This window comes from Amphibalanus amphitrite, unplaced genomic scaffold (assembly GCF_019059575.1).
Source record: "Amphibalanus amphitrite isolate SeventyFive unplaced genomic scaffold, NRLGWU_Aamphi_draft 000047F_arrow, whole genome shotgun sequence".
Taxonomy (NCBI): domain Eukaryota; kingdom Metazoa; phylum Arthropoda; class Thecostraca; order Balanomorpha; family Balanidae; genus Amphibalanus; species Amphibalanus amphitrite.
The window spans coordinates 116,655-138,200 of record NW_024881543.1 but is presented as its reverse complement, the minus strand read 5'-3'; the positions used below and the strand labels follow the sequence as shown (position 1 = coordinate 138,200).

The 21,546-nt window shown below is 51.1% G+C and overlaps 1 protein-coding gene across 8 annotated transcripts in view; it reads right to left on the bottom strand.

Annotated features, from left to right (window-relative positions):
- LOC122377557 (5'-AMP-activated protein kinase subunit gamma-2-like) overlaps nucleotides 1-21,546 on the bottom strand; it is a 216,091-nt gene that overhangs the window by 78,883 nt on the left and 115,662 nt on the right. For 4 of the 8 annotated variants that reach the window (XM_043357680.1, XM_043357676.1, XM_043357682.1 and 1 more), the window contains one exon: nucleotides 19,132-19,344. In XM_043357680.1, coding sequence (XP_043213615.1) covers nucleotides 19,132-19,344 — 213 coding nt within the window. Of the gene's footprint in view, nucleotides 1-19,131; nucleotides 19,348-21,546 lie in introns of all 8 variants that reach the window. The other 4 variants (XM_043357678.1, XM_043357675.1, XM_043357681.1 and 1 more) reach the window with 1 other exon arrangement.

Sequence of the window (21,546 nt, the reverse complement as noted above, 5' to 3'; positions counted from 1 at the left end):
ACGATCCACACCAGTATCTGGCACTTAATTATAGAGGAAGACTAGGAATCTTTGAACTGTCCACATACATCATTCATACATGATGTGCCCCTTCCTCCTCTCCTCTAGACGTTGGTTGCACCAAATTCCAAGCACGTCGACCCCTCCGCATTTGGGGTCAGACACGCCATTTGACTCGGGTCGGTCAGCTGATACCTTCACCCCTCCCCCCCCACCCCCTACACACCACCGGAGACCAGAGGTCAAAACAAAGGCTCGATTCCCGAGGTCGGAGTGTGCCCCTCCCCAGTATCCACCCCCCGCTCATCCCGGGGCGCTAGCCCCGATACCTGTCAAAAGTATCCCTCCCTCTAGCCCATCTCCCCCTCGAACCCTCTCCCCAATCTCACACCGAAGACGCCAAACGAAGCCGAGGAATGCGACGGAACAGGTCAGCTGATAGCGCCGCAATCAGCTGAGCGCGATCAGCTGACTGGAGACAGCTGATCACGGGAAGGGAACAATAGCAAGAAATCCAGCGACTGGCGATTCGCCGCTTAGGTGACGAAGCATGGGGTCTTATACCTTCACGGTTCTTCATTATCATGACGAATTGTATTTCAGGGAACTTGAGGGATCAAGGTAACCTACTAATGGATCAACACTTGAATAAATTGGTGGGAAGTCGATTCAACTAGAGAGGCGCCCAGACAAATTTTTGTTGATCTCTGTCTAGCACCATTCCAGCTTGTGTAGCCTGTGTATGAGTGTGTACCGTGACTTATTTACTGTACTTTCCATGCCTATCTCACCACTCAACACCAAAACAGGGAAAGCGTTGCACGCCATCCCAGCTATGCCCGCTGCCGTACTCGAGAACTATGTATAACAATCGGACCACAGCCAAGACCGGCGCCAGGCCCCCGCTCGTGCCCATATTCACCGGCCGTCGGGGCACCGAACCGCCGGTCCGTGGCCGCTCCCCGTTCCCAGAATGTCGCCCACCACCAGGAAAGTGGACAGGAAAGTGGCGCCGCATCGACGGCCGACGCACGCGACGCGACGGCAACGTCCGTGTTCCCCCGGAGCTCGGAGCTGGCGTGATCTCAGCCGGTTGGCCACAAAGTCGCCGACTGGGCAGGGGTGCTTCGTTAGTATCAACAGGTCCAGGCAGCCCGTCAGGGAGTCCTTCGGCATGAGAGTTTGGAGATAGTGACATGGGTTTGAAGGCGACTGAACCAAATCGGTCACCTTGCCAAGGAGCGGTGGCTGGTGAACATTACCGATAACTGTCAAATTATGTACCTTTGTATCATTATTTATCATGGCGCGATTGTTAGATCATTTGGGTCGCATGTAATGGTTGCCTGACCTTTCAAGCTTCAGCAAAGCTGTGTATGAACTGCGAAATCAAAGCGAATTCGATGGTCGGCCCGTTAACCCCTTCAAACGAGCCAGAACCGACGGAGCCCTTTCCCTGTGCTTTCATCCGGCTGTGGCCTTTGATGGCTGTCTGAGCACCGATAACAGCTCATCAGAGTCGGCTAACTTCCCAGGCGGCCGGCTGTTGGCCAGCTCTCGGGTATCATTATTATCCGAACCGGTTGGTCGGCCGGAGCCAGGGTTAATCCGCCCACTCGGCTGTGCCGTTCTGACAGCGCGGCCGCCGTCCAGTCTTACCATCTCGCGCTGAGCAGCGTCCAGTTCGGCCGCGGCCGCCTCCGCCGCGGCCGCCGCCGCCGAGCCCGGCTTCGGTTTGTGATAGCGAGAGGTGATCTCGGGCGACTCGGGGATGCTGACCGGCACGGGGCTGGTGGAGCCGCTGCCGGCCGCGTACAGCGCCGCCTGCTCCGACTTGAGCGCCTTGCGCTGCTGGTAGACGGCCTGGAACTGTTTGACGTTGGCGTCCACCGATCCCCGGCGCACGCCGTTGACGTTGGGACGCAGCGCGGTGTAGAGTCTCAGGCCGGGGTCCACGGAGCCGCGCCGGCCCTGCTGCGGCAGCGAGCGGCTGCCCTCGGTGGAGCCGCGCCTCGCCGAGCTCACCGTCAGCCGGCCCACGTCCACCGAGCCGCTGCGCTGGCGCGGCTTCGGCACCTGCAGCGTCTTCGAGCTGGACTCCTCGGTTTCGGGAGGTTCGCGCGAGCCGCGCCGTTTGTAGAGCTGCTGGAACTGGCGCAGGCCGCCCTCGAACAGGTCCGAGGCGCGCCGGTTCGGGCTGTGGCCGTGGCTGGGTGAGCTGCTCGGGCTGCTGTTGGTCGGCGGGGTCTCCGTCACCTCCGGCACTGTAAGCCGATCGATCGTCTGACCCTTCTTATCCGACGAGCCGCCCGCCTGTTTCAGACTGAGGTACGCCAGCGACGTAGGGTCCAGCGACTGGCTGCGACCCTTCTTCTGCGGCGCACCACTCACGTCCAGGTGCTTTTTCCGTCGGAATAGGGCCGCCATGGCCGCACTCATCTGATCAACTCACCAGTGATGACACTCCCACCACCCCCAGCACCCTGTCGCACTTCCCCGGCGCGTCACTCGCAGCCGGCGGCCGCGACCCCAGCACTGACACCGCACCGCCTCCTCCGCGCAGCACTCACTGTCGCGTAATCCTGGCCATAAACAGGTCCGCTGTCCCGAATCTCCGCGCCTCCCGCACCGATTTACAACGCCTCACAGACCACGATATCGCTCGTAAAGACTAGCGGTGTCTGTATCGTTCTCCAATGCAATTGTTCACTGATAACGGCACGAGCACACCACAGACCGGTCGGCACGGCGGTACGGAGATAGTGCGCCGAGCACCGCCGCCCGGCGAATGCGGCGCGGCGCGGCGGCGGCGGCGACCGGTCCTACGCGTCCTTCAGCTGAGCGGCCGCCGGGGCACGTGACAGGGCTGGGAGCGGGGTGCCGCGGCAGCTCCGGCCGGCGCCGGCAGGGGAAGCAGGCGACTCGCAGACTCCACCCCTTCTCTGCGCAGCCAAGGTCGCCTCAGCGTGCACTTGAAAAGTAGCGCGTCACTGGTCACTCGCCGAGTCACGACTCGCGGGAGAAGAGTCACGGGGATCGAGTCACGACGTAGGGGACGCAGTTCGGATCAGCTGATCCTCGCCCGACCACAACAATCTCCACCTTCCTCAAATGTAGCTCGAGTCCCAACGCGTTACCTCCGGCCGCCGATGTCTCCGCGGCTGCCGAGGCCCGGTGTATCGACGCCCCGCGGCGCCCCCACGTACCGACTGCAGCGGTGGGTCAGCCGGCTCTGACCGACGACCGGCCGGCGGCGCGGCGGCCCACCGATGGTGCCGGTCCGACTGAGCCAGGCCGGGCCGGGCCGGGACCAGGAAGGTCGCGGTCTAGGTCGCGGACCGGACGGTCGATACGCCAGGGCACAGCTGCGCCCGCCCCCGCCCCCTCTCAACCCCCGCCGGACTGACCAGGGCTGGGAAGGCTAATGGGACGAAAACCAAACGCTGATCGGAAGGCAGGAGAAAAGCGACCTCAGGTAGGTTGTTCCCACGGGGATATTTGTTGTTCGCCCAAACCACAGCCATGCCGGCACGATACCAAGCGCTGACTCGGCACCGACATACCAGCGAAGTCAGCATTTGAAACAAACACCGGACTGAAATACACGTCTTTTTCCAGCCACGGTCTCATATTTGACACCACAAAACAGCTCGAGGCGCACCGTCATCACCTCACACGACACCACCGTGAGCAGCGCCCCAGCTGAGCGGATGATATCCGACCTCAACTTCATTCCATCAGCGCGCTCCCGTGGGATCACCACAGAGACGTCAGACGGTTCGGCAATCATTGGCGGCCTCCACCTGGGCGGCAATTTGTGCCAATGGCCTCCGTCTCTGGGGTACCCGACAATAGGGCCGGGTCCCTCGGGACGCACCACGAACGCCAGGTGGAGATGGGAAATGCATCAGACGCTGGAAATGCAATCAATAAAGAACATTGGAGCATAAGAGGGAGTACCACAAAATATTACATACTTACTTATCTTTCAGGCTAGCCAAGGGAAATAGGGAATTTCTTCATGTGTTCCTGCATTGCAGCGTTACGAAAATACCAAAAGGCGAGCAAGTCAGAACGCTGACTGACGACTGAGTATTTACTATAAATCAGCTGATGACAATAATATAGGTACTTCTTTTGACCTCCTGGTATGCTCGAATCAACGGGTGCCATCACGATTATATCATGGTGAGAAGCAGCTTATCGGTGACCTAAGCCTGGAGAGGGGTGGCAATCGGTGCCACTTCACCGAGCTATCGCGGGTCACACAGTCAGCTCACAGTCTCTGCGAGATGCGGCACAGAGCAGCTCCTCAGCTGCCACACAGTGCTGCTACTCAGAGCTGTCTCCCCAGAGTCGCTGCTTCAAGCTGCTCACTGCTCAGAGCACAGATTTAGATTCAACTGCTGCACAAAATTCAGAGCAGCTGCTCCCGAGCTACTACTCCAAGCTGTCCTGGCCTGTGGTCGCCCCGACCGTGACCGGGTGGGTCACCTCACGACCTCACCGTAATGTGACGCCCGCGACCACACCTCACCGGGTCACTGCACGACCGCAGCAGCGGGGCGGGGCACGTAGGGGTCACCGGGTCACGTTAGACGCCCGGCATTTGACCGACACCTGACACTCACACTGGAGCACTGACTGGCACCAGAAAAAGGCCTACACATGACGGGCGGTCAACACTTACTAAATTTGCATGTAACGCAGAGTACAACTAAATGAGGATATATAATGCAAAGGTGGGAAATAGCGCAAAAGGCTTTTTATAGTCTGTAGCTGGGAAATGGATTACCGTCGTTTGTACAGATTTACAACTCGATTCACATTTTCCAATCAAGATCGTTTCCTTAACTCCAAAATACGACCGTCGTTATAGAAAGGGTCCGCCACTGAATTCACAATGACTCAGATGAAACGGCTCACCAGCAAATCAGCGAATTGGAGACGACCAGAAAAATAAAACCAAAGTTAGATCCCAGTGAACATGAACGAAGAAAAAGTTGGGGAGCGAGCCTAATTTATGACAACACAGAAACTCATCAATGACAGTGCCCGTATTTGTCTGGAGCCTTGTTGAGTATGGCATTCGGATGACATAGTTCCACACATTGCCCGCAAGGCCACAAAGGCATCTCTTCAAATCTCTTACATAGAAGAACAAAGCTGTCAGGCGCTAAACTCTCACAGAATCCCCACTCTCAAAGCGCTCCAACACCAAAACAGGCGGGGCGGGCGGCAACAATACAGGCCCCGGGAGCTGAAATATGGCCCTGTCCGCGGCCGAGCGACCAGCAGTGTATCACTGCCAGGCGCAGAAAGAGCGGCACCGATCATGGATTATGGAGCACGAAACGGTAAAAGGTTAGGCGAGTGATTTACAACAATGTAGTATAACATTGCAAATGCATTTTGTATGAGGTTCTGTATTTTTAGATGGAGTGATGTGTAACACATCTTTACGGGTAAAAATGTGTTCATGATTGATTTTTACACAGCTGACGCAGCTAAATTCAGCCTGGCAGCAGAAAGCCATAAAAGCAAAGGGAATGTGCGAGACTCAAATCCCATACATGCAGGGAGCTCGTAGCTCCGATCGGAGATTCAGAGTGAGATGGGATAGGAAATGGATTTATTTAGACCGGAACATTCAGTCCGGACAGATCCTGGCGGGATTCAATTCATATTCCGATGGCTAACTCGATAGCACCTAGCTGCCAGTCTCACACAGAGACAGCCCCAAAAATACATACCTAGTCGACCGATGGATGAATACATCCAGCGGAAAGATGACAAATATGTCTCGGTCGTGTGAACAACGGCCATCGCCAGGCGGCTTGGGCAATAACATGTGCAATATATGTCGCAAATAATCGTTTTGTTGCCACACAAAGCGTTTGTCGGTGACAAGTGGAATCGGTGAAAACTCATCCCTGACGGATTACTTGAGCAACGCGTCGAACAAAATTATATTTCGCTGACATCTCCACGGTTTTCGTGCTATCTCGTCAGCACTTCCCAAGCTGTATCACAGCAGACTCCCGGTTGGCACACCAGGCCACATGTCTACTCCACAGCTCACCATCCCCATTAGCACCCAGCAGCCATCCCACCACCGGCGGAAGCCGCAGCTTCCTTCGGTACCCACTAACAATAATCTAGCCTATCAATATCACCGGGATAAGTCGTTCCGTTACGACAATAGAGCAGGATGTGGCGGCAGCATTGACACCCGGCAGGAGCGGTGAGCTATTAGTAACATAGCGGGTCTATGGACTGACACTTCACCACAGAAAGGTGTCAGTGGCCGTTCAGGTGAATACCTGCTAAGGATGATATTGCAGACTTCTCGCTATTGGGTCGCGCTTTCTGCATAACGCTTCAGAGATCATAATCGAGAAAATTATTTCCGCCTCGACGTCCCGAACAAGCCCATATTACATTACAGATAACAAAAAGTGGATTTCGCTCACCCTGTAAACCGAGCATGATGTAAAGCCCAGGCACGAAGAAACCCCCGTCACACCAGCTATTCTGCGCGCCTTCTATCAGCGTACCCAATACAGCAAACCCAATATCTCGAGCTAAATCTGAAGTTAAATCCGATTTCGCACGGTTCCGATTCAATTACCGGACTAGCACCGTTTCAATAAAAAAGAGACACAAGCGCATTATCTTACATCCTATGAATAGTTTCAACTTTAAGACATTTCTTGCGAACGCCCGAGCCATAAGACTCAAAAACAGCACACAAGTAACAGCAGTGCATTAGAGTCTTAGACTACGCTAAAAGCACAAAGTCCCAGAGTATATGCGATGTGATGGTGATCCAAAGATCAGGCGAGATTCTCAAGAGACCTCCACAACCTTGGGAGATGTGGGAAGGCATGAATCAATGACGCGTATGCGCTCGGCATCGTAGTGCACCACAGTCCGGGCAACAAATGGCAGTCCTGTGTAGCTAATGGACGTCAGGCTCCGACAATATGGATTTCCGCCCGAGCCGTGAGAGAAGACGCACCTGAACGACGACTGATGACCCCTGGGACCCGTGGACGACTCACCAGTCACCGCAGCCGCCTGGTCTCCGGCGCAGGCGGAGAACGCTGCAGGTCTAGAGTCTAATCTCCACAGGCGCCATCAACACGAAATCCAGTGCAGAAGACTACCGAGTCCAATCCGAAAGCAGTTGCCCAAGCCGGTAGCAGTGTCTCAAAGTAGTTGCAAAATGGTAAGACATGGCATCTCACCCGGAACTATGGCTTGTCAGAATACATCAAAGGCTTAAGACGAAATAGCTGACAGGTACGCATGTCAAGAGCCATTGCCCTTTCAACCATTGCACCACCAACACCCTTATGACACCCACTACATCACTCCGCTATTACCCCCCCCCCCCCACCCCCCAAACACACACCACCCTCTGATCCTCTCCTGCTGCCACCATCAGAAACCAATAGCGAAGAGAATTAAACAGGAGAGAGATTTGCACCTGCAGAGCTCATCCATGGAGTAGCTCACCAAACATGCGTCAGCGTCAGCGAGCCGTCGGTGCAGAGTTCCGCTTGACAGACGTTTCAAGCAACAGTCTGCGTTCCGAAATCAAACAGTTCCGCTGCCAAGCGAGGTTAAAAATACCAAACGCCACGCTCCATGGAGATGTATATTGGTGCAAACGATGGTATTTCGGGACGGCGTACGGGTAAAAACTGACGCGGTGTTGGTGAAATGAGGGAAGGGCGACGGAGCGACGCCGTGACCCTGTAGAACTCCTTGCGTGATCCGCTGGAATGTGATGACGCCTTCCGAACGTCATCGTCCCGGCTACGACAGAAAAACGGCACGTAACGCCGGCTGACGCCGCTTAACGGCGTTTGAACACCTTTTTAGGAAGCAAAAAAAGTCTGAAAAATGGAAACTTTAAGCGACTGAAACGAGGCGAATAAAATCGGCCCATCAGTACTAAACAGTGCATGCGCACCAGACACGGCACGCCATGTGAAAGTAGCCATTTACCGTAAGGACATTGATGACGTCTGTTTTACATGCATTCGAGCTGCTTCGTTCCTCTTCAACGAAATCTTCTGTCAAAGGTCGTGATTCAAGTGCAATTAATAGGCTTATGCGCTGATGAAATATACCAGCTATTATAGTATAACTGTTGCATTACCGTCACGAAAAACACTTTTTACACTCGGTTTCCGATGACCTCGGCATCCACAGGCTAAAAACAATGGCCGAATTTGTACAGTTACAATATTACGATTTGTACAATATTAGTACAAGTCTTTAATTATTTACGCTTGTATCAAACGTTAAGTCGGAACAAAGCACACTTAACTTCTTATAAAGGGAAAATACTAAAGAAATTAATAATTATGCATTTAATGCAAACCATGCAAAAAATTGTTGCTGGCAAGCAACCTTCGAGCTTTCACTGTGCCTTGTGCATGTTACAACAAACGCATTAAGCTTTAACAGCCCGTAAGAATGCTTTTTGAGACACTGACATACTTTCTCAGCATTACAAGGAAAGCTGTTAGGCGTCACACGAAGTGAGAAACACGTCACGTTTGACCACGAGTCACGTTTGACCACGAGTCAGTGCGTGAGTTATGAGTCCATGGAGTTCCCCCTTCACCTCGAAATGGTAACTGCATTTTGGAAGAAACCTGCCGGTCCAACTATCGGCTATGTTTGGCGTTTACCTCCAATATTAAAGGGACTATCCCACCTTCTAAAATGTTGTTAAAACCAGTTAAATTGTGCCCGAATTTTTAGATTGGATGACCAGGAACACGGTTCTGGCATTTATTTTTTATTAAAAATCTTAGGCTTCCCATATTCCAAACACAAACTTTCAAATATGTGACGTCACAGCCCAAAATTACTTCCTTCCCCAGGCCACATTACTGTCATAAAGCTGATTCTTTTTACTCTGTAGGCACCACAACAAAGTTCAGACCAAGTTTTAAGCGATTTTTCAACGAACAAACCCATTTAAATCAGAATGACTAAACGAGGTGACGTCACACTAACGGTCGCTCCACGTTGAAGATAGGGCCTTGTACAAGGCCCATTTTCAAATGAAGGGAACGAATTTCTTCAACACCAAGAGGCCGCGGGGGTTGTAACCTAGATAGATAGTGGTTTCTGAACCTCGCCGCAAACTTGGCTATCTCAACTCAAACCCCATGTTAACCCGCGCCCCACTGGGGTCTGTGCATAACACGCCCTACTGGGGGGGGGGGGGCTATTCATAGCCCCCCCTCACAACTCCGAAACTACTGGGCCGATCGTCAAAATTCAAACGGCGTCTGATAGCCCCGGAAAAACTGTCGAGCGAAACCTAATTTCATTGACCTCGAGGTCACCGATGACGTCACAGGTCAGGTCAAAGTAAAAATTATTAGCATTTTGGCTTGTTCACATTTTGGGCACTGGCCGCCGTCTTACAAGTCAGATCAGGCTCATTTTTGGTACACACACTCTTAAACAGATGCTCTAGATACCCTGAGGGTACCAAGCTTTTACTTTGATTTTCAGGTCAAGGTCAGGTCATCACAGGTCACGAAAATATTTTATCATGCGTCGGTCACGTGACACATGTTTTATGGTCCATTTAGGTCATAGATTTCGAATTTGATGTCGTCTGTGTCATTCGAGGTCATTTTGAGTCAAATTTAGCTTAGGTCAGGTCACTTTCAGGTCAAAAAAGGTCAAATTTTGAAGTTAAAATTTTTCAACAAAAAAGGTATCTATTGGATGCAGTTTGAGCTCAGGAACACGATGGTGCCATTAATATTGGCGTACGATGTCAAATACGTACTGAAAAATTGATTTGAAAAATTAATAATTGTGAATTTTTTGCAATAATGCGTATAACTTGGCCATTTTTGAAGATATTTAGCTAAAACTTGCTAGAGTTAGTCATAATCTTGCGTTCTGTCACATATATTCCGGTTTTTTCGAAAAGTCAAAAACTTTTTGAAAAAAGTATAAAAATACAAATTTTGAATATTATTATATCAGATTTTCGAAATTTTCAAAATTTTGAAAATTCGAGATAGCAGTTTGATAGCGCGGTCAATTCTGAGTCCTTTCATGCAAAGAAATTGGATCTAGCTTAAAAACTGAGCTCTTGGGAGCGATTGCCGTGGTTCAATGTTTTGCGTCGAAATCAGACGAACATGACGTCACTCTGACGTCATTTCCAGCCGACCTATGGTAGCTACGAAGTTCAAATTTTGACACAAGGTGTCAAATTGATGCAGCCGAAGGTACTGTAAGTTTGGCGTCGATCCGCCAAGCGGTTTGGAAGTTATTGCAGAAAAACGGGAGGGGGGCTATAAATAGCCCCCCCCCCAGTGGGGCGCGGGTTAACCCGCGCCCGGCTGGGGGTCCTGGATTTCCACGCCCTGCTGGGGGGGGGGGGGTGTTTGAACACCCCCCCTTGTAACTCGGCTCCTGGGCCACGTAGCGATACGCGGAAGGCGGCGTTCGAAAGAGCGTCAAAAATAATGACGAAATCACTTCGGTCAATTTTTTGGTCAGGTCAAAGGTCAGGTCACCAGAGGTCATTGAAGGCAAAATTTCGCCGATTTCCAGGTCGAATGGCGAAAATTTCCAAGAAGCCAACGCATAACTCGGGAACCAATAGAGCTACAGCGCCGCGGAAAAGCGCATTCGATAGCCCTATTAACGCCCTTTCTGAATATTTCTCTCAGATTTGACCTAGCGTCAACGGTTTTGCCTGCAGGGGGCAAAAACTGCAAAAATAGCCGATTTTTTCGGAAACAGTTTTTCTGCAATAACTTTTGACCCAAGCCCTGTACGAGCTTACTTTTACCGGCATCGTGTTCCTCTCGTCAAGACGCATCGAATGAACTATAACTTGACCTTGAAAGGTCAACTTGAAAATTTGACCTCAGGTCAAGGTCATGACCTGACTGGAAAGGGTCATGTTGCATATCAGTCGATCCGTATCGTCGAGCTGAACACATCTAAGGCGTTTTCATCGCTCTAGCATGCCTCTATCAAAAGTTATTTGCGAAAAACTGTTGGATACCATTCGTGACCTAAGATGACCTCAGGGCATAAACAAGGGTCACGGACACCATTTTCATGTTCAGTGTGTCTAAACCACTTGTAATTCGGTGTTTGGGAGTGTTTATAATGTCTTTCATCCAAAAGAGGCGCATTTCAATTTTCTCCCATTGACTTATAATGGGGAGGTCGCAAAATTGACCTGGCCTTAGGTCATCGATATCAAAATTCTGAGATATACATTTTGTACATGCTATTGCTCTTAGCAATCGCTGAAAGTTTCAAAGCGATCGGTCACTCGGTGTAGCTATGACAGACATTGAAACTTTTTATGAGGTGAGGTCACTTCAAGTGACCTGGTGACCTGACCTTGAATGACCTTGGTCTGAAATTTTCACAACATGTGTAGAATTGATGTATGATAAGGTGTACCAAAAACGGCGGCGCGGAGTCGCAAGGGGGGTGTTCAAACACCCCCCCCCCCCAGCAGGGCGCGGGTTAAAGGTGGGATAGTCCCTTTAAGCAAATCATTTACCCGATTACTAATTCCACCAGACATATTTTCTTACATCTGCTTCAGTGACCCCCTCGTCAAACTTTAAGCGCAGTCCCTAAAAGCAGAAGAAGCAATATCCAAGTGTCAGCCACTATAATGGCCAGCGCCCAGCGTCAACTATTGAAGGCTGCGCTGCCCGGGCAGTCAATGTGCAACTACGACGTGTCACATAAAGCCCAAGTCCCAAGTAAAATCCCGATATGAATCCTAAAGCGAGGCTAACCAGACATGTTTCGGACCAGTCACTCAAGTGAAATTACGCTGTTGCATCTTGGATGGGGATTCTGGTCGATAAATAAGACGTGTCACAAATGAAACTGAATTTCACTTCGATTGAATAGACAGAATCATTAAGTATTCAAGAACGACGCCATTCCTTGAAAATTGAAATGCAATGTTGTTAGCCAGCTTAAGTAGCTAGCTGGCATTCTGAAGACTTATGATGACTTTTTGCTAAGAAAAGGAACAAACACGATAAACGATTAAATCACTTTTCATGTGCTATGATTTACGATAAAGAATGTTTATTTTTAGTGTTAACATTCCCATGGCTCCATACTCCATGGCAGCAGCCACCTCCTAAGAGTGGGGCTCCTGAGCGAGCCCCGCACGATCCATTAGGCCGCTATCTGGTGCAAACAGGCCAGGTCGAAGCCCTCGGGGCAGTGTCATGATTCACTGTCTGATGCCACTGGAACAGAACCAGTTTCAACAGGGACGCTGCAGGTTTATGTAACACCGCCTCTGCGCATCTATTATTTTCATCGACGGGCAGAAATGCTCTTAATAATGCAATTAAAGCACACTGCCAATAACGCACTTCGCAGATTCATGCCAGCACTTAAGCCGAATAGACCAATAAATATCAACTCTGAAATTACCAATTAAGGAATGAAATAAAAGATTGTCCACGATGAACCTCGCAAGGATTCGACAGCGCTTTCAGTGCTTAAATATTAACACCTCCGAGAAATATGCATGAGACACCTACCATTGTTCTGACACTGTGACGCTCGGCAATCGTCCCAGTCCGTTCCAGCCTGTTACATAAGCCATGTGTTGAACCACAGCCCTAGCCTGCATATCCAGCATCTCGATGCTGAGCCCAGAAATGGACAGAGGACCGGGCAGGGGTCAATGGGGACAAGCAGAGCGGCCGCCCCGCGGCGTCTGCACCCTCCACACCTCCCGAGTCGCTCCTCCAGAGGTGGAGGGGAGGCCGGCTGGGGTGACGCAACCGAGCACTGCTAGCCGCTGCCGCACCTGGCGCCGCAGCACGCCCAGGTCATCAGACGTGACCCGGCCGACCCTCCCGGCCGGTCAGCCAATGACAGGGAAATACGGAGCGCCGGCGAACTATACGGCACGTGCTCGAAGCACATCCAGCGAGTTACACTAACAGCGATCGGCTATTGCAGTTGATCTCAGCACCGCTATGAATAAATAGCGAGCCGTAAATAAAATCGGTCGACAGATCACCCATTATGCTTCATGGAAAAGCATTGCGCTGAATGCAAACCTGTGCTTGGGCTGATGGCTGGATCCTTGAACCGAATACACAGCGCACCCCGGTATGCAGCGCTCGTATCTGCAGCACGATTCACCTGAGGTGACCCTGGCCACACAGTCTCATCAGTGCCGCCATGAGGAAGCCACTTGACTGCCGTCCTATCTGACCCCAATCCCGGTCTGTCCCTCCCCTGACCCCTCCGCTCCTCCCCCCGTGCCAAGGTGCCAGCATGACGTCCCGACTGGTCAGCAGTTTGCATCTGAAAGCAATCATAGCCCGTACACTGTGACTGTCATGTAGGAGCTTATCGCAACGTGGTAACAGGACTGCGCTGCTTTTTCAGAAGGGCTTGTCAACTAGCATGCCGCCTCAATACGTCCACGACCACGCGACCACGAATGGAGCGAGACTGCGATCCCTTCAGATGTCTAGACGCGGAGGCATTTCTTCTCCGGCACAAGCCCAGAATTCCGAGCGAGTCAATGCAATGTTTGTAGCCGTTCCTTGAATGGCGGCCTACAAAAGATAAATTGACATTTCAGAGAAAATCAACTACGAGTAGCGACATTTGGCGAAGGCCAACGCTGCCCAACCCAAAACGCGACGCCTGACGGAAACGTTCGTATTGGAAACCGCCATTGGTTCTCGGAAAGTAAGGTAGCATGACACAGCATAAGATGCTGCATGTTAATAAAGTTAAACAGTCATATACATTCAGGGCGGCAGCACCTGTCGGTGACAAGTTAGGTGAAAAAATAGCAAACAATTTTTATTTTATGTCCATTGTCCATGACGACCAGAGCCATTACATCCAAACAACCCGACTAGGGAGTGTCTTCATTAGAGACAGCCCGAACCATTGTAATTCTTAATAAATATTTTTACAAGCCACAATCAACCCTGATATAAGGGAAACAGTTAGCGACTTAGAAGAAATAATTTACCGCAGCTGGAATATCCGGGCACGTGAAAGCAAAGACTGCCGTGCCGTCTGTCTTGTCTCATGAAACAAAGATATTATGTGAAATAGATCTACACGCATGTTTATATTCATGCAGGATGCAGGGCATGCCCGGGACAATATCACCAAATAGTATTCAAATTCCTTTCACTAATGCAAGTATTAAACAGTTCAAACGGCCTACATGGTAACCAATCTAACCAATACTATTTGATCATGCGGCAATCTTCTTGAGACCATTTCACATTTACATTTGTTCGTAAAACGTGTAGTCAATCGGCGTGGGTCGCCCGCGCAGACCACTCGGGGACATTGTCCGGTCAGGGTCCAGGGATGAGCGACAGGTTCAGATCGGCAGGGGATAGAGCCGCCGGCTGAGGTCGTCTCATGGCTGCAGCTGATGTCGGACCGACGGCCAGCAGAGCGCCAGCGACCTCAGTGGGAGGATAGGAGCTGGGCAGTCGTCTACCGGAACCCAGGTCACTGCTGTGCGTTCAGTGCAGCATGAGGGTTTTTGGAGACTAGCAGAGACCGTAAAGCAACATGCCATTCGACATTCGGTAACCTAATTCCGCTGTTTGTGTACTCATCGCACTTGTTACTGACATTTTACCTAAGGAAATCTGTTCTGGCCAGGTCATCCGAACATGACCATTTTCAAGGTAGCTCAGTTTCATAAGCAGCATCGACAATCCGTAGCATTGCCTATCACCTGGGTGACCTGTCCAGTGCAGTGTCCAAACCACACATTGATCTTTCTTGCTGCTAGTCGATCCTACACAGCCCCTAAACCCCAACCAGGGTCATTTAAAGCAGCTGCTTGCCAACGCTAACGCAATAGCGCGTGTCTAGCGCCCTAGAGACCTAACGCCTACGCCTGGAAACACGCACCATTCACCACCAACACTGCAATCGATTGCCGAGGTTGGCCATCTGGCAGCGTAAGCTCCAGGACCGACAGCGCAAGAGTTTGTGATATGTAGCCTAACAGCTTGAAGGACTCATAGCATGGAGGCTTGTAGGTTTTGCTGTGTAAAAGCTCAAAGGTAGGACCCAAAACATAACATCTAGTAGGATTGGAACCTCGAGTGATTTTCAAAATGCCAGCTTCACCGTGATGACTCGGTATGATCCGCAGCATGGGAGTTCGTAAGAGCCCAAAGCGTGACAGCCCATATGGGAATGACACGCTAATTGTTGATACGGGGATAAAGCGTCTGATCATCCTGAGTGGCCTCTGCTCGGTCGCTGAGGAGTGACCGGCCACGGCCGACGCGGCAGGCACTCTCTCCAATTGCATATCCAGTTACCAGAGTTGTCAGGGTCCCACCCCTAGACGACAAGACGGGTCGCTAAACCTGCCCGCTAATCAAATTCATGGCTCGACTTAAGTTAGCCCGTTCTCGGGTAGATTTACGGCCGCTCGTTGAACATAAAAGCGTAGCGTGATGGGAGGAGCAGCGGTGAACAGCAGCCGTTCGGAGAAGAGCGCGGTTGGCGACACACAACTTGGATTTCCGATCACTTTTCTGGCGATGCCGCGGCGTTTTGTTCACGGAAATGATCATAGATCTCCATCGCAGCGGTGATTGTAATCTCCAGCCTTTCCCGAAAACTGTCACGGCATCATGAGTTGCGGGAAACGAGCAATGTGTTGCACTTTGATGAAAGGGTGGCTGACATTCACTGCAACCTATTCAAGGGCACTGTGATTGAATGTTATTAAAACGTTGGCTGGGGCAACTGTTCGGCACTGGTAATCTTTAGCATCCTCCTCAATAAACATTTTCGCCTTACGACTTTTCACCAATCATTATTATTTTTTCTAGCGACACCTCCAGCATAATCCACAAAACTTACGAGAAACATCCCCAGTATCACGTGCAGCGCTCACAGACTCCACACCGATCCTGACCTGACCCCCCCCGGGATAGTCGCCATGTGACCCCCTCCCCTCCCTGATCCCTCAGAGGTCAGCATCATGAGCCAGAAGGTCGCGCCTGCCGCCATAAGGCTGTATCAGCGCCACAGGGCGGCAGGTCGTAAAGATACGGCTAGCCTCCGTCGGTCTCCGAAGCCGAGGTGGGGCAAGCCAGTCACGATACCATGAAGATGGTGTCATGCCAGAGGTCATTGTGGTCGAAACGGCTGCTGTCTGTATCGACGTTTTATTGGAGGGATTCCAATGGTTTTTTATATGGGCACATTCGCTGTCAATTTTTTTCAGCTTAACATGAAAGGTTTATCAGGGGTGCACAATATTACATTAACTTGTGAGGATCATTTTGCAAATATGGTTACCGAGCATTGTGCATTCATAAATCCTAACGAATCCAAGTTAGACGTAAGTTCATTAATGAGTAACATAATATAGAGACTGGAAAATTATTTAAGAGTGTAGCATCGAGGAAGCTGGCACCTTGTGCACTATAAGAGGAATGCTGGTTCATCAAACCTCAACGCCTAAACAGCAATCACTTTCTTCCTCCGCCACAACCAATCCGCATCAAGCTGTACCACACCGAGCCGACATCGCCCATTCATCTCTCGCCCAGAACATTGAATCGACTCAGCTACCTCCGGGAAACGCCAGCCCCACCAGAACGCACGGATTGAGGAGTCGGGTCACAGAGTGCAGTCAAACAGACGGCCTCGCCAAACGAAAATATGTCCAACAATGGGAGGAAGGTAGCGCCGTGCATGCTACACTGGCTCCGGCTTTGACGCCATGGAGGACATGTGAACATAGGTGTAGCAACGTATCTCTTTGGTGAAGGGTACCTTTCACCAAAGTTTTAGATTGGTGAAGGATCCTTCACCAATCTTGAGCAATGCAGGTGAGGGTCTTCACCAATGCTGGAACGACTGGGTTCGACGGTCGATCTAATGTTAAAAAAAAGAAAAGCAATGCCGAATGGGATGAACAAAAAGGCTAAAACGGCAACAGGTACCCAATTACCCCATCCTTTCAGTTATGAAGCGTTATGCCCACCTTTTTCACAATTCACGCCATTTAATAAATGATAGGTAATATAGCCGAAAACTGTATTGAAGTTGGTAAACGTGTAAATGTGTCTCAGTAAATGCCGTGAATATCGAAATAAATTGGCTTGTTTTTACTCGTGGGAGAGTTGTAAGACTTTGGTCACGAAAAAAAAAATGCAGTGGAGCATACCTTTAGGTTCCAAAGGTATGCTTGGATGGTGGATACCTTAGGTAGGTATCCAAATTCCAAAGGTATGCTTGGATACCTAAAAATTCAATTTTAGGCATGTACTGAAAAGTTGACGTTAATTAGATGATAATGGCGTGAGACATTTGCGAGAATAAAAACAGGAGTTGGCGAAATTTTCCCCCCCCCTCCACTGCGGTAAGGTCCTGCACCTTCTCCGAAGGTTCAGGTGACATCCTTCACCAATATTTTTGGCGCTCCTACACCCATGCATGTGAACTGCCGTCGTCGCCAGTCTGCGACGCATAATTGTCCGCGTCGAGTACCTTTGACGTTTGCAATAAAAAATATCAGGAGACGGACGGTCGGCGCCGAACTGCGCCGGATTTTCGCCGTGCTGGGTGCTTGGTCACGGTCACAGGTATGTAATTAGTTATTGATTTCGTCACCAGATGGCTCTACGATGCAGCACAGATCGTGAACTGCGCAGCACTTGCAGCGGTCAGCAGCTGGGCACACAGGAAACGTTAGCGCCATCTATCGAGAGCATCTGAAGGAATAGTTTCACTACTATCCGTTCGGTCCAAAAGCGGCGACGGTAGGCCGAGCTGGCAGTTGAGGACGGGAACGACCTTCAGCTGCGGCCTGCGGGACTGCCACATCAAGAGGTAGAAAGCAGGGTTCGTTGGCTGAAGTGTAACAAGATTCGACTGCAGCATTTGTCCTTTACCTCCTGTACCTTGAGAGACAAGATGATAGTGGCTGGCATCATGGAGTATGGACACGACCCTTCCTTTCAATCCCACGCTCCTTGCAAAGGCATGGGTGAACGGTTCGGTGGGGGGAGGGGTGACGTCCAAAGAAGATGGCGATATTGTATAGTCTTTTGTTGCAGTCATCAGCTAATAAGTACCACAGTGAAATGGTGGATAATCAAACACCGCGTCCACCCCACGTCATCCTCTGATTTACAAGCAGCATAACGGCCGTGGAAAGACTAACAGATGTTACAAACGGACAGCTTTGACATGTAAGCTCTATTCCCTATCACAGATGGCGATCGCCTGATACGACTGTTTTGTGGTTTGAAGCAAACAACTACAACTTCGCCAAACTACCGTTAAGACCTCAGTCCTGACAGTTAAACTCATTACACTTCAACTCCTAAGTTAGATAATAGTCTGAAAACACTTGTTTGCGGACTTGTTTGGAGTAAATCACTGAGGATCTTTGAAAATCCATAAATGCGGAAACAAATAATGACGTCAGAGCATAAAAGAGCGACTCTACGAGCAACTTACAGGCATTTTGTTTGAAACTGTCCGCGTTGTTTTCGCCATATCGATTTCCTACGACAAAACTATTGTTGTTTCGTGGATTCCGGCCTTTTTAGTCTGAGACCATTTCAGGGACAGGAGGATGCCGAAAATTAGGCGACTTTGGTCTGAGTGGCCGCCCTGTTGCGCCGCCCAGACTGAGCCCGTCACAGTGGACAGGCCGGCCAGACCTGCAAACGGTCACCCCACGGCACGATGGGCCCGTCCCTAAGGAGTTACTCTACTCGAATAAAGGTGACCGTCCAACCCAGATCACGGGGTTTGAGGAAGGTATTGAGAAGAGGGAGTTGTATGTCCTGTATACTTGCGTGCGTACTGCGTAGCGCGTGCCACAATATGAATGCCCAAAAAAGTGGATAGCCCGTTCCAATCGTCATACCCTCCATTCGTCAGATCAGTAAACCCCTGGTCCCACCCCATCATCTTTAAGAGCATATTTCACGTCCCTACACTTTCAAACTTCATCCCACCACCAAACACCCACCACCACGGCCCACCACCAGTCAGGAATAGGATACCGGCGACGCCAGCGCCGCGTGGCGGACTTACCGCGAACTTGCGTTTGTCCGACTCGACCACCGACTGGGAGCGCCCCCGCAGGCGGTCGATGACGCTCCGCATGGCCGACTTGGAGGACTCGGAGCCGGAGCGAGCCCGGTGTCGCTGCGGCGGCTCCAGGGCGTCCGCCGCCTGCGGAGAGGTCGGCAGAGACGCCGGCGGCACCGCCTTCCCGGCCGGCGGACCGGCGCCGACAATGCTGTGCTGCCGGGCAGAGGACGCCACGGGCGGTCAGAGAGGCGGCGGAGAGAGAGAGAGAGAGAGAGAGGGGGGGTGGTAGAGAGAGAGAGAGAGAGAGAGAGAGAGAGAGAGAGAGAGAGAGAGAGAGAGAGAGAGAGAGAGGAGAGAGAGGGAGGAAGGGAGGACGGAGAGAGGGGGCGCCACGGGCGGTCAGAGGGGCGGCGGAGAGAGAAGGGGAGACGGGGCAGAGGGCGGGGGATAAGTGGGTGGCGTGGTTCCCTTCCATACGACCTTGGTAATGATGGAGGCGTTTTAGCTGAACTACAGAGAGCAGGAAGTGTGTGGAAGGCGGGAGTAGGATCGTGACGGTGGTGGAGGGCCCGGTGGTGATGGGGCGGGGTCAGACTTCTACGGCTGCTGGTGCTGGGCCGATAACCAGTGCACTGCTGACAGCTGAGGGATGGGATTGGGGTTGGATCTGGGCTGGGTACTGGCTCAGGCGTTGGAGCTAGCTGAAGTAGGCGTCTGGTGTTGAGACTGGGTCTGTCTGTTGCTGGGACAAGAACTGGCTGGAACTGACATTGAGGCTTGGGAGTCGGGGTCAGGGATTTAACCACTGAGTAAGTGTTGGCACTGCTGGGACCGACTGGGACTGGGAATCGTAATTGAGGCTGGAGCAGGCGCTGAACTGGCAGCCGGGGACAGTGAGGACAGCACGCACTGCGCCGGGGCCGGACCGGACGCACGATGCTGAGGTCCAGGACAGCAGGCGCTGAGCCTGGGGCTGCACAGGACCCAAGGTCAGGAGTGCGGCTCTGTTGACGGAAGTGGACAAGGTAAACACCGCTGTCTGCTGTTATTGCTGGGGAGGTGAGGGTAGCGACGGAGAAGCAGAGATTGTCCGATGGGAGTCCCGTCGGGATAAACACACAACAGCCGGTAGCGGGACGGACGGCACAGCCAGGGGCATTGGTCCGGTGTTATTTCTACCCTGGGGTACGCAGTGACCAAAGCCAGGTGCCGGGGAGAGGCTGTCGGCTGTTCGCAGGAGACCAGACTCAGGAGCCGGAGAGAGGGTATCAGTTGTAGGCTGGAGCCGGAGAGAGGCTTTTAGCTGTACGCCGGAGCCGGAAGCCGGGGAGAGGCTGTCTGTCAGCTGTGGGCAGGAGCCAGGATATCAGATGGAAACATCGTACAAGAGCATAAAACAGCATACAAATGCATAAAATGGCTATTATTTACGCTCTTAAAAAATGTCTAAATTAAATATGTCGTAAAAACACGCAATGTGCGTAGCCATTAATACAAAAAGGGGTTGAATGAACGCCAGAAACAAATATCACGGCACACATCTGAGCAGCTCCAATACAATAAGAATCGTACACGTGTTTATGAACAGGAGTAAGGCAACAGGAAAAAACAATAGCGTGCTTGCTACTTATCGTGAGTAGGAATTACCACCGAGACATGATACAACAACCACGCTGGCCCAAATATGGCACAAACCTACATATACAAGGACGGTGTATCGGGCTAGTGACAGGAAACAATGTGAATTATTCGTCTATTTGGTTCGTATCTGCGGTCGTTTTCCCGTTCGCGACAATTTGTATGTGTTCTGACCATCGTATCGGCTTGAACGCTGCCTCAGTGAGGGCTTGTCAACATTTAATACAGTTCTATCAAAACATGAAAGTGGAATAATAATTATTGGCATATTTTGGCACAGCGTTTCAACGTCAGACACACATGAAATGCAGGTCTGGATGACAATGGACGCAAATAAGAATGAAAATATGCATTAAACTTACATAAAATTCAATTGCCAGCAAAAAATGAACCAATGTATGACACTCACAAGCCATTAAACTTGCAAAACAAGCAAATAAATGGTTCATTGTTGGAATGGTCTTAGCAATGCATCGATTCGGCCTGAAGTACGCACACACATGCCTTACGACCCATTGTGTTGTATGGGCGCAATTCCAGCAACGCGGGTAGGTTGTTAGGTACGCCCAAGGCCATATATAGTGGTACGCCTTTACCTGAGCGTCACCTAAGCGCATCCGGCATATTAACGTCCACAGAACTGCTACCTAAGCAACAAGTGTGTGACAGACCTTCTTTACGTCACAATCGACAGGTTTGAATCGCCGAGCAGGATCGGGCACCCCAATTTTCCTCATCAGATTCTCACAATGAAGTCTGTCAATGGCTGAACGGTAT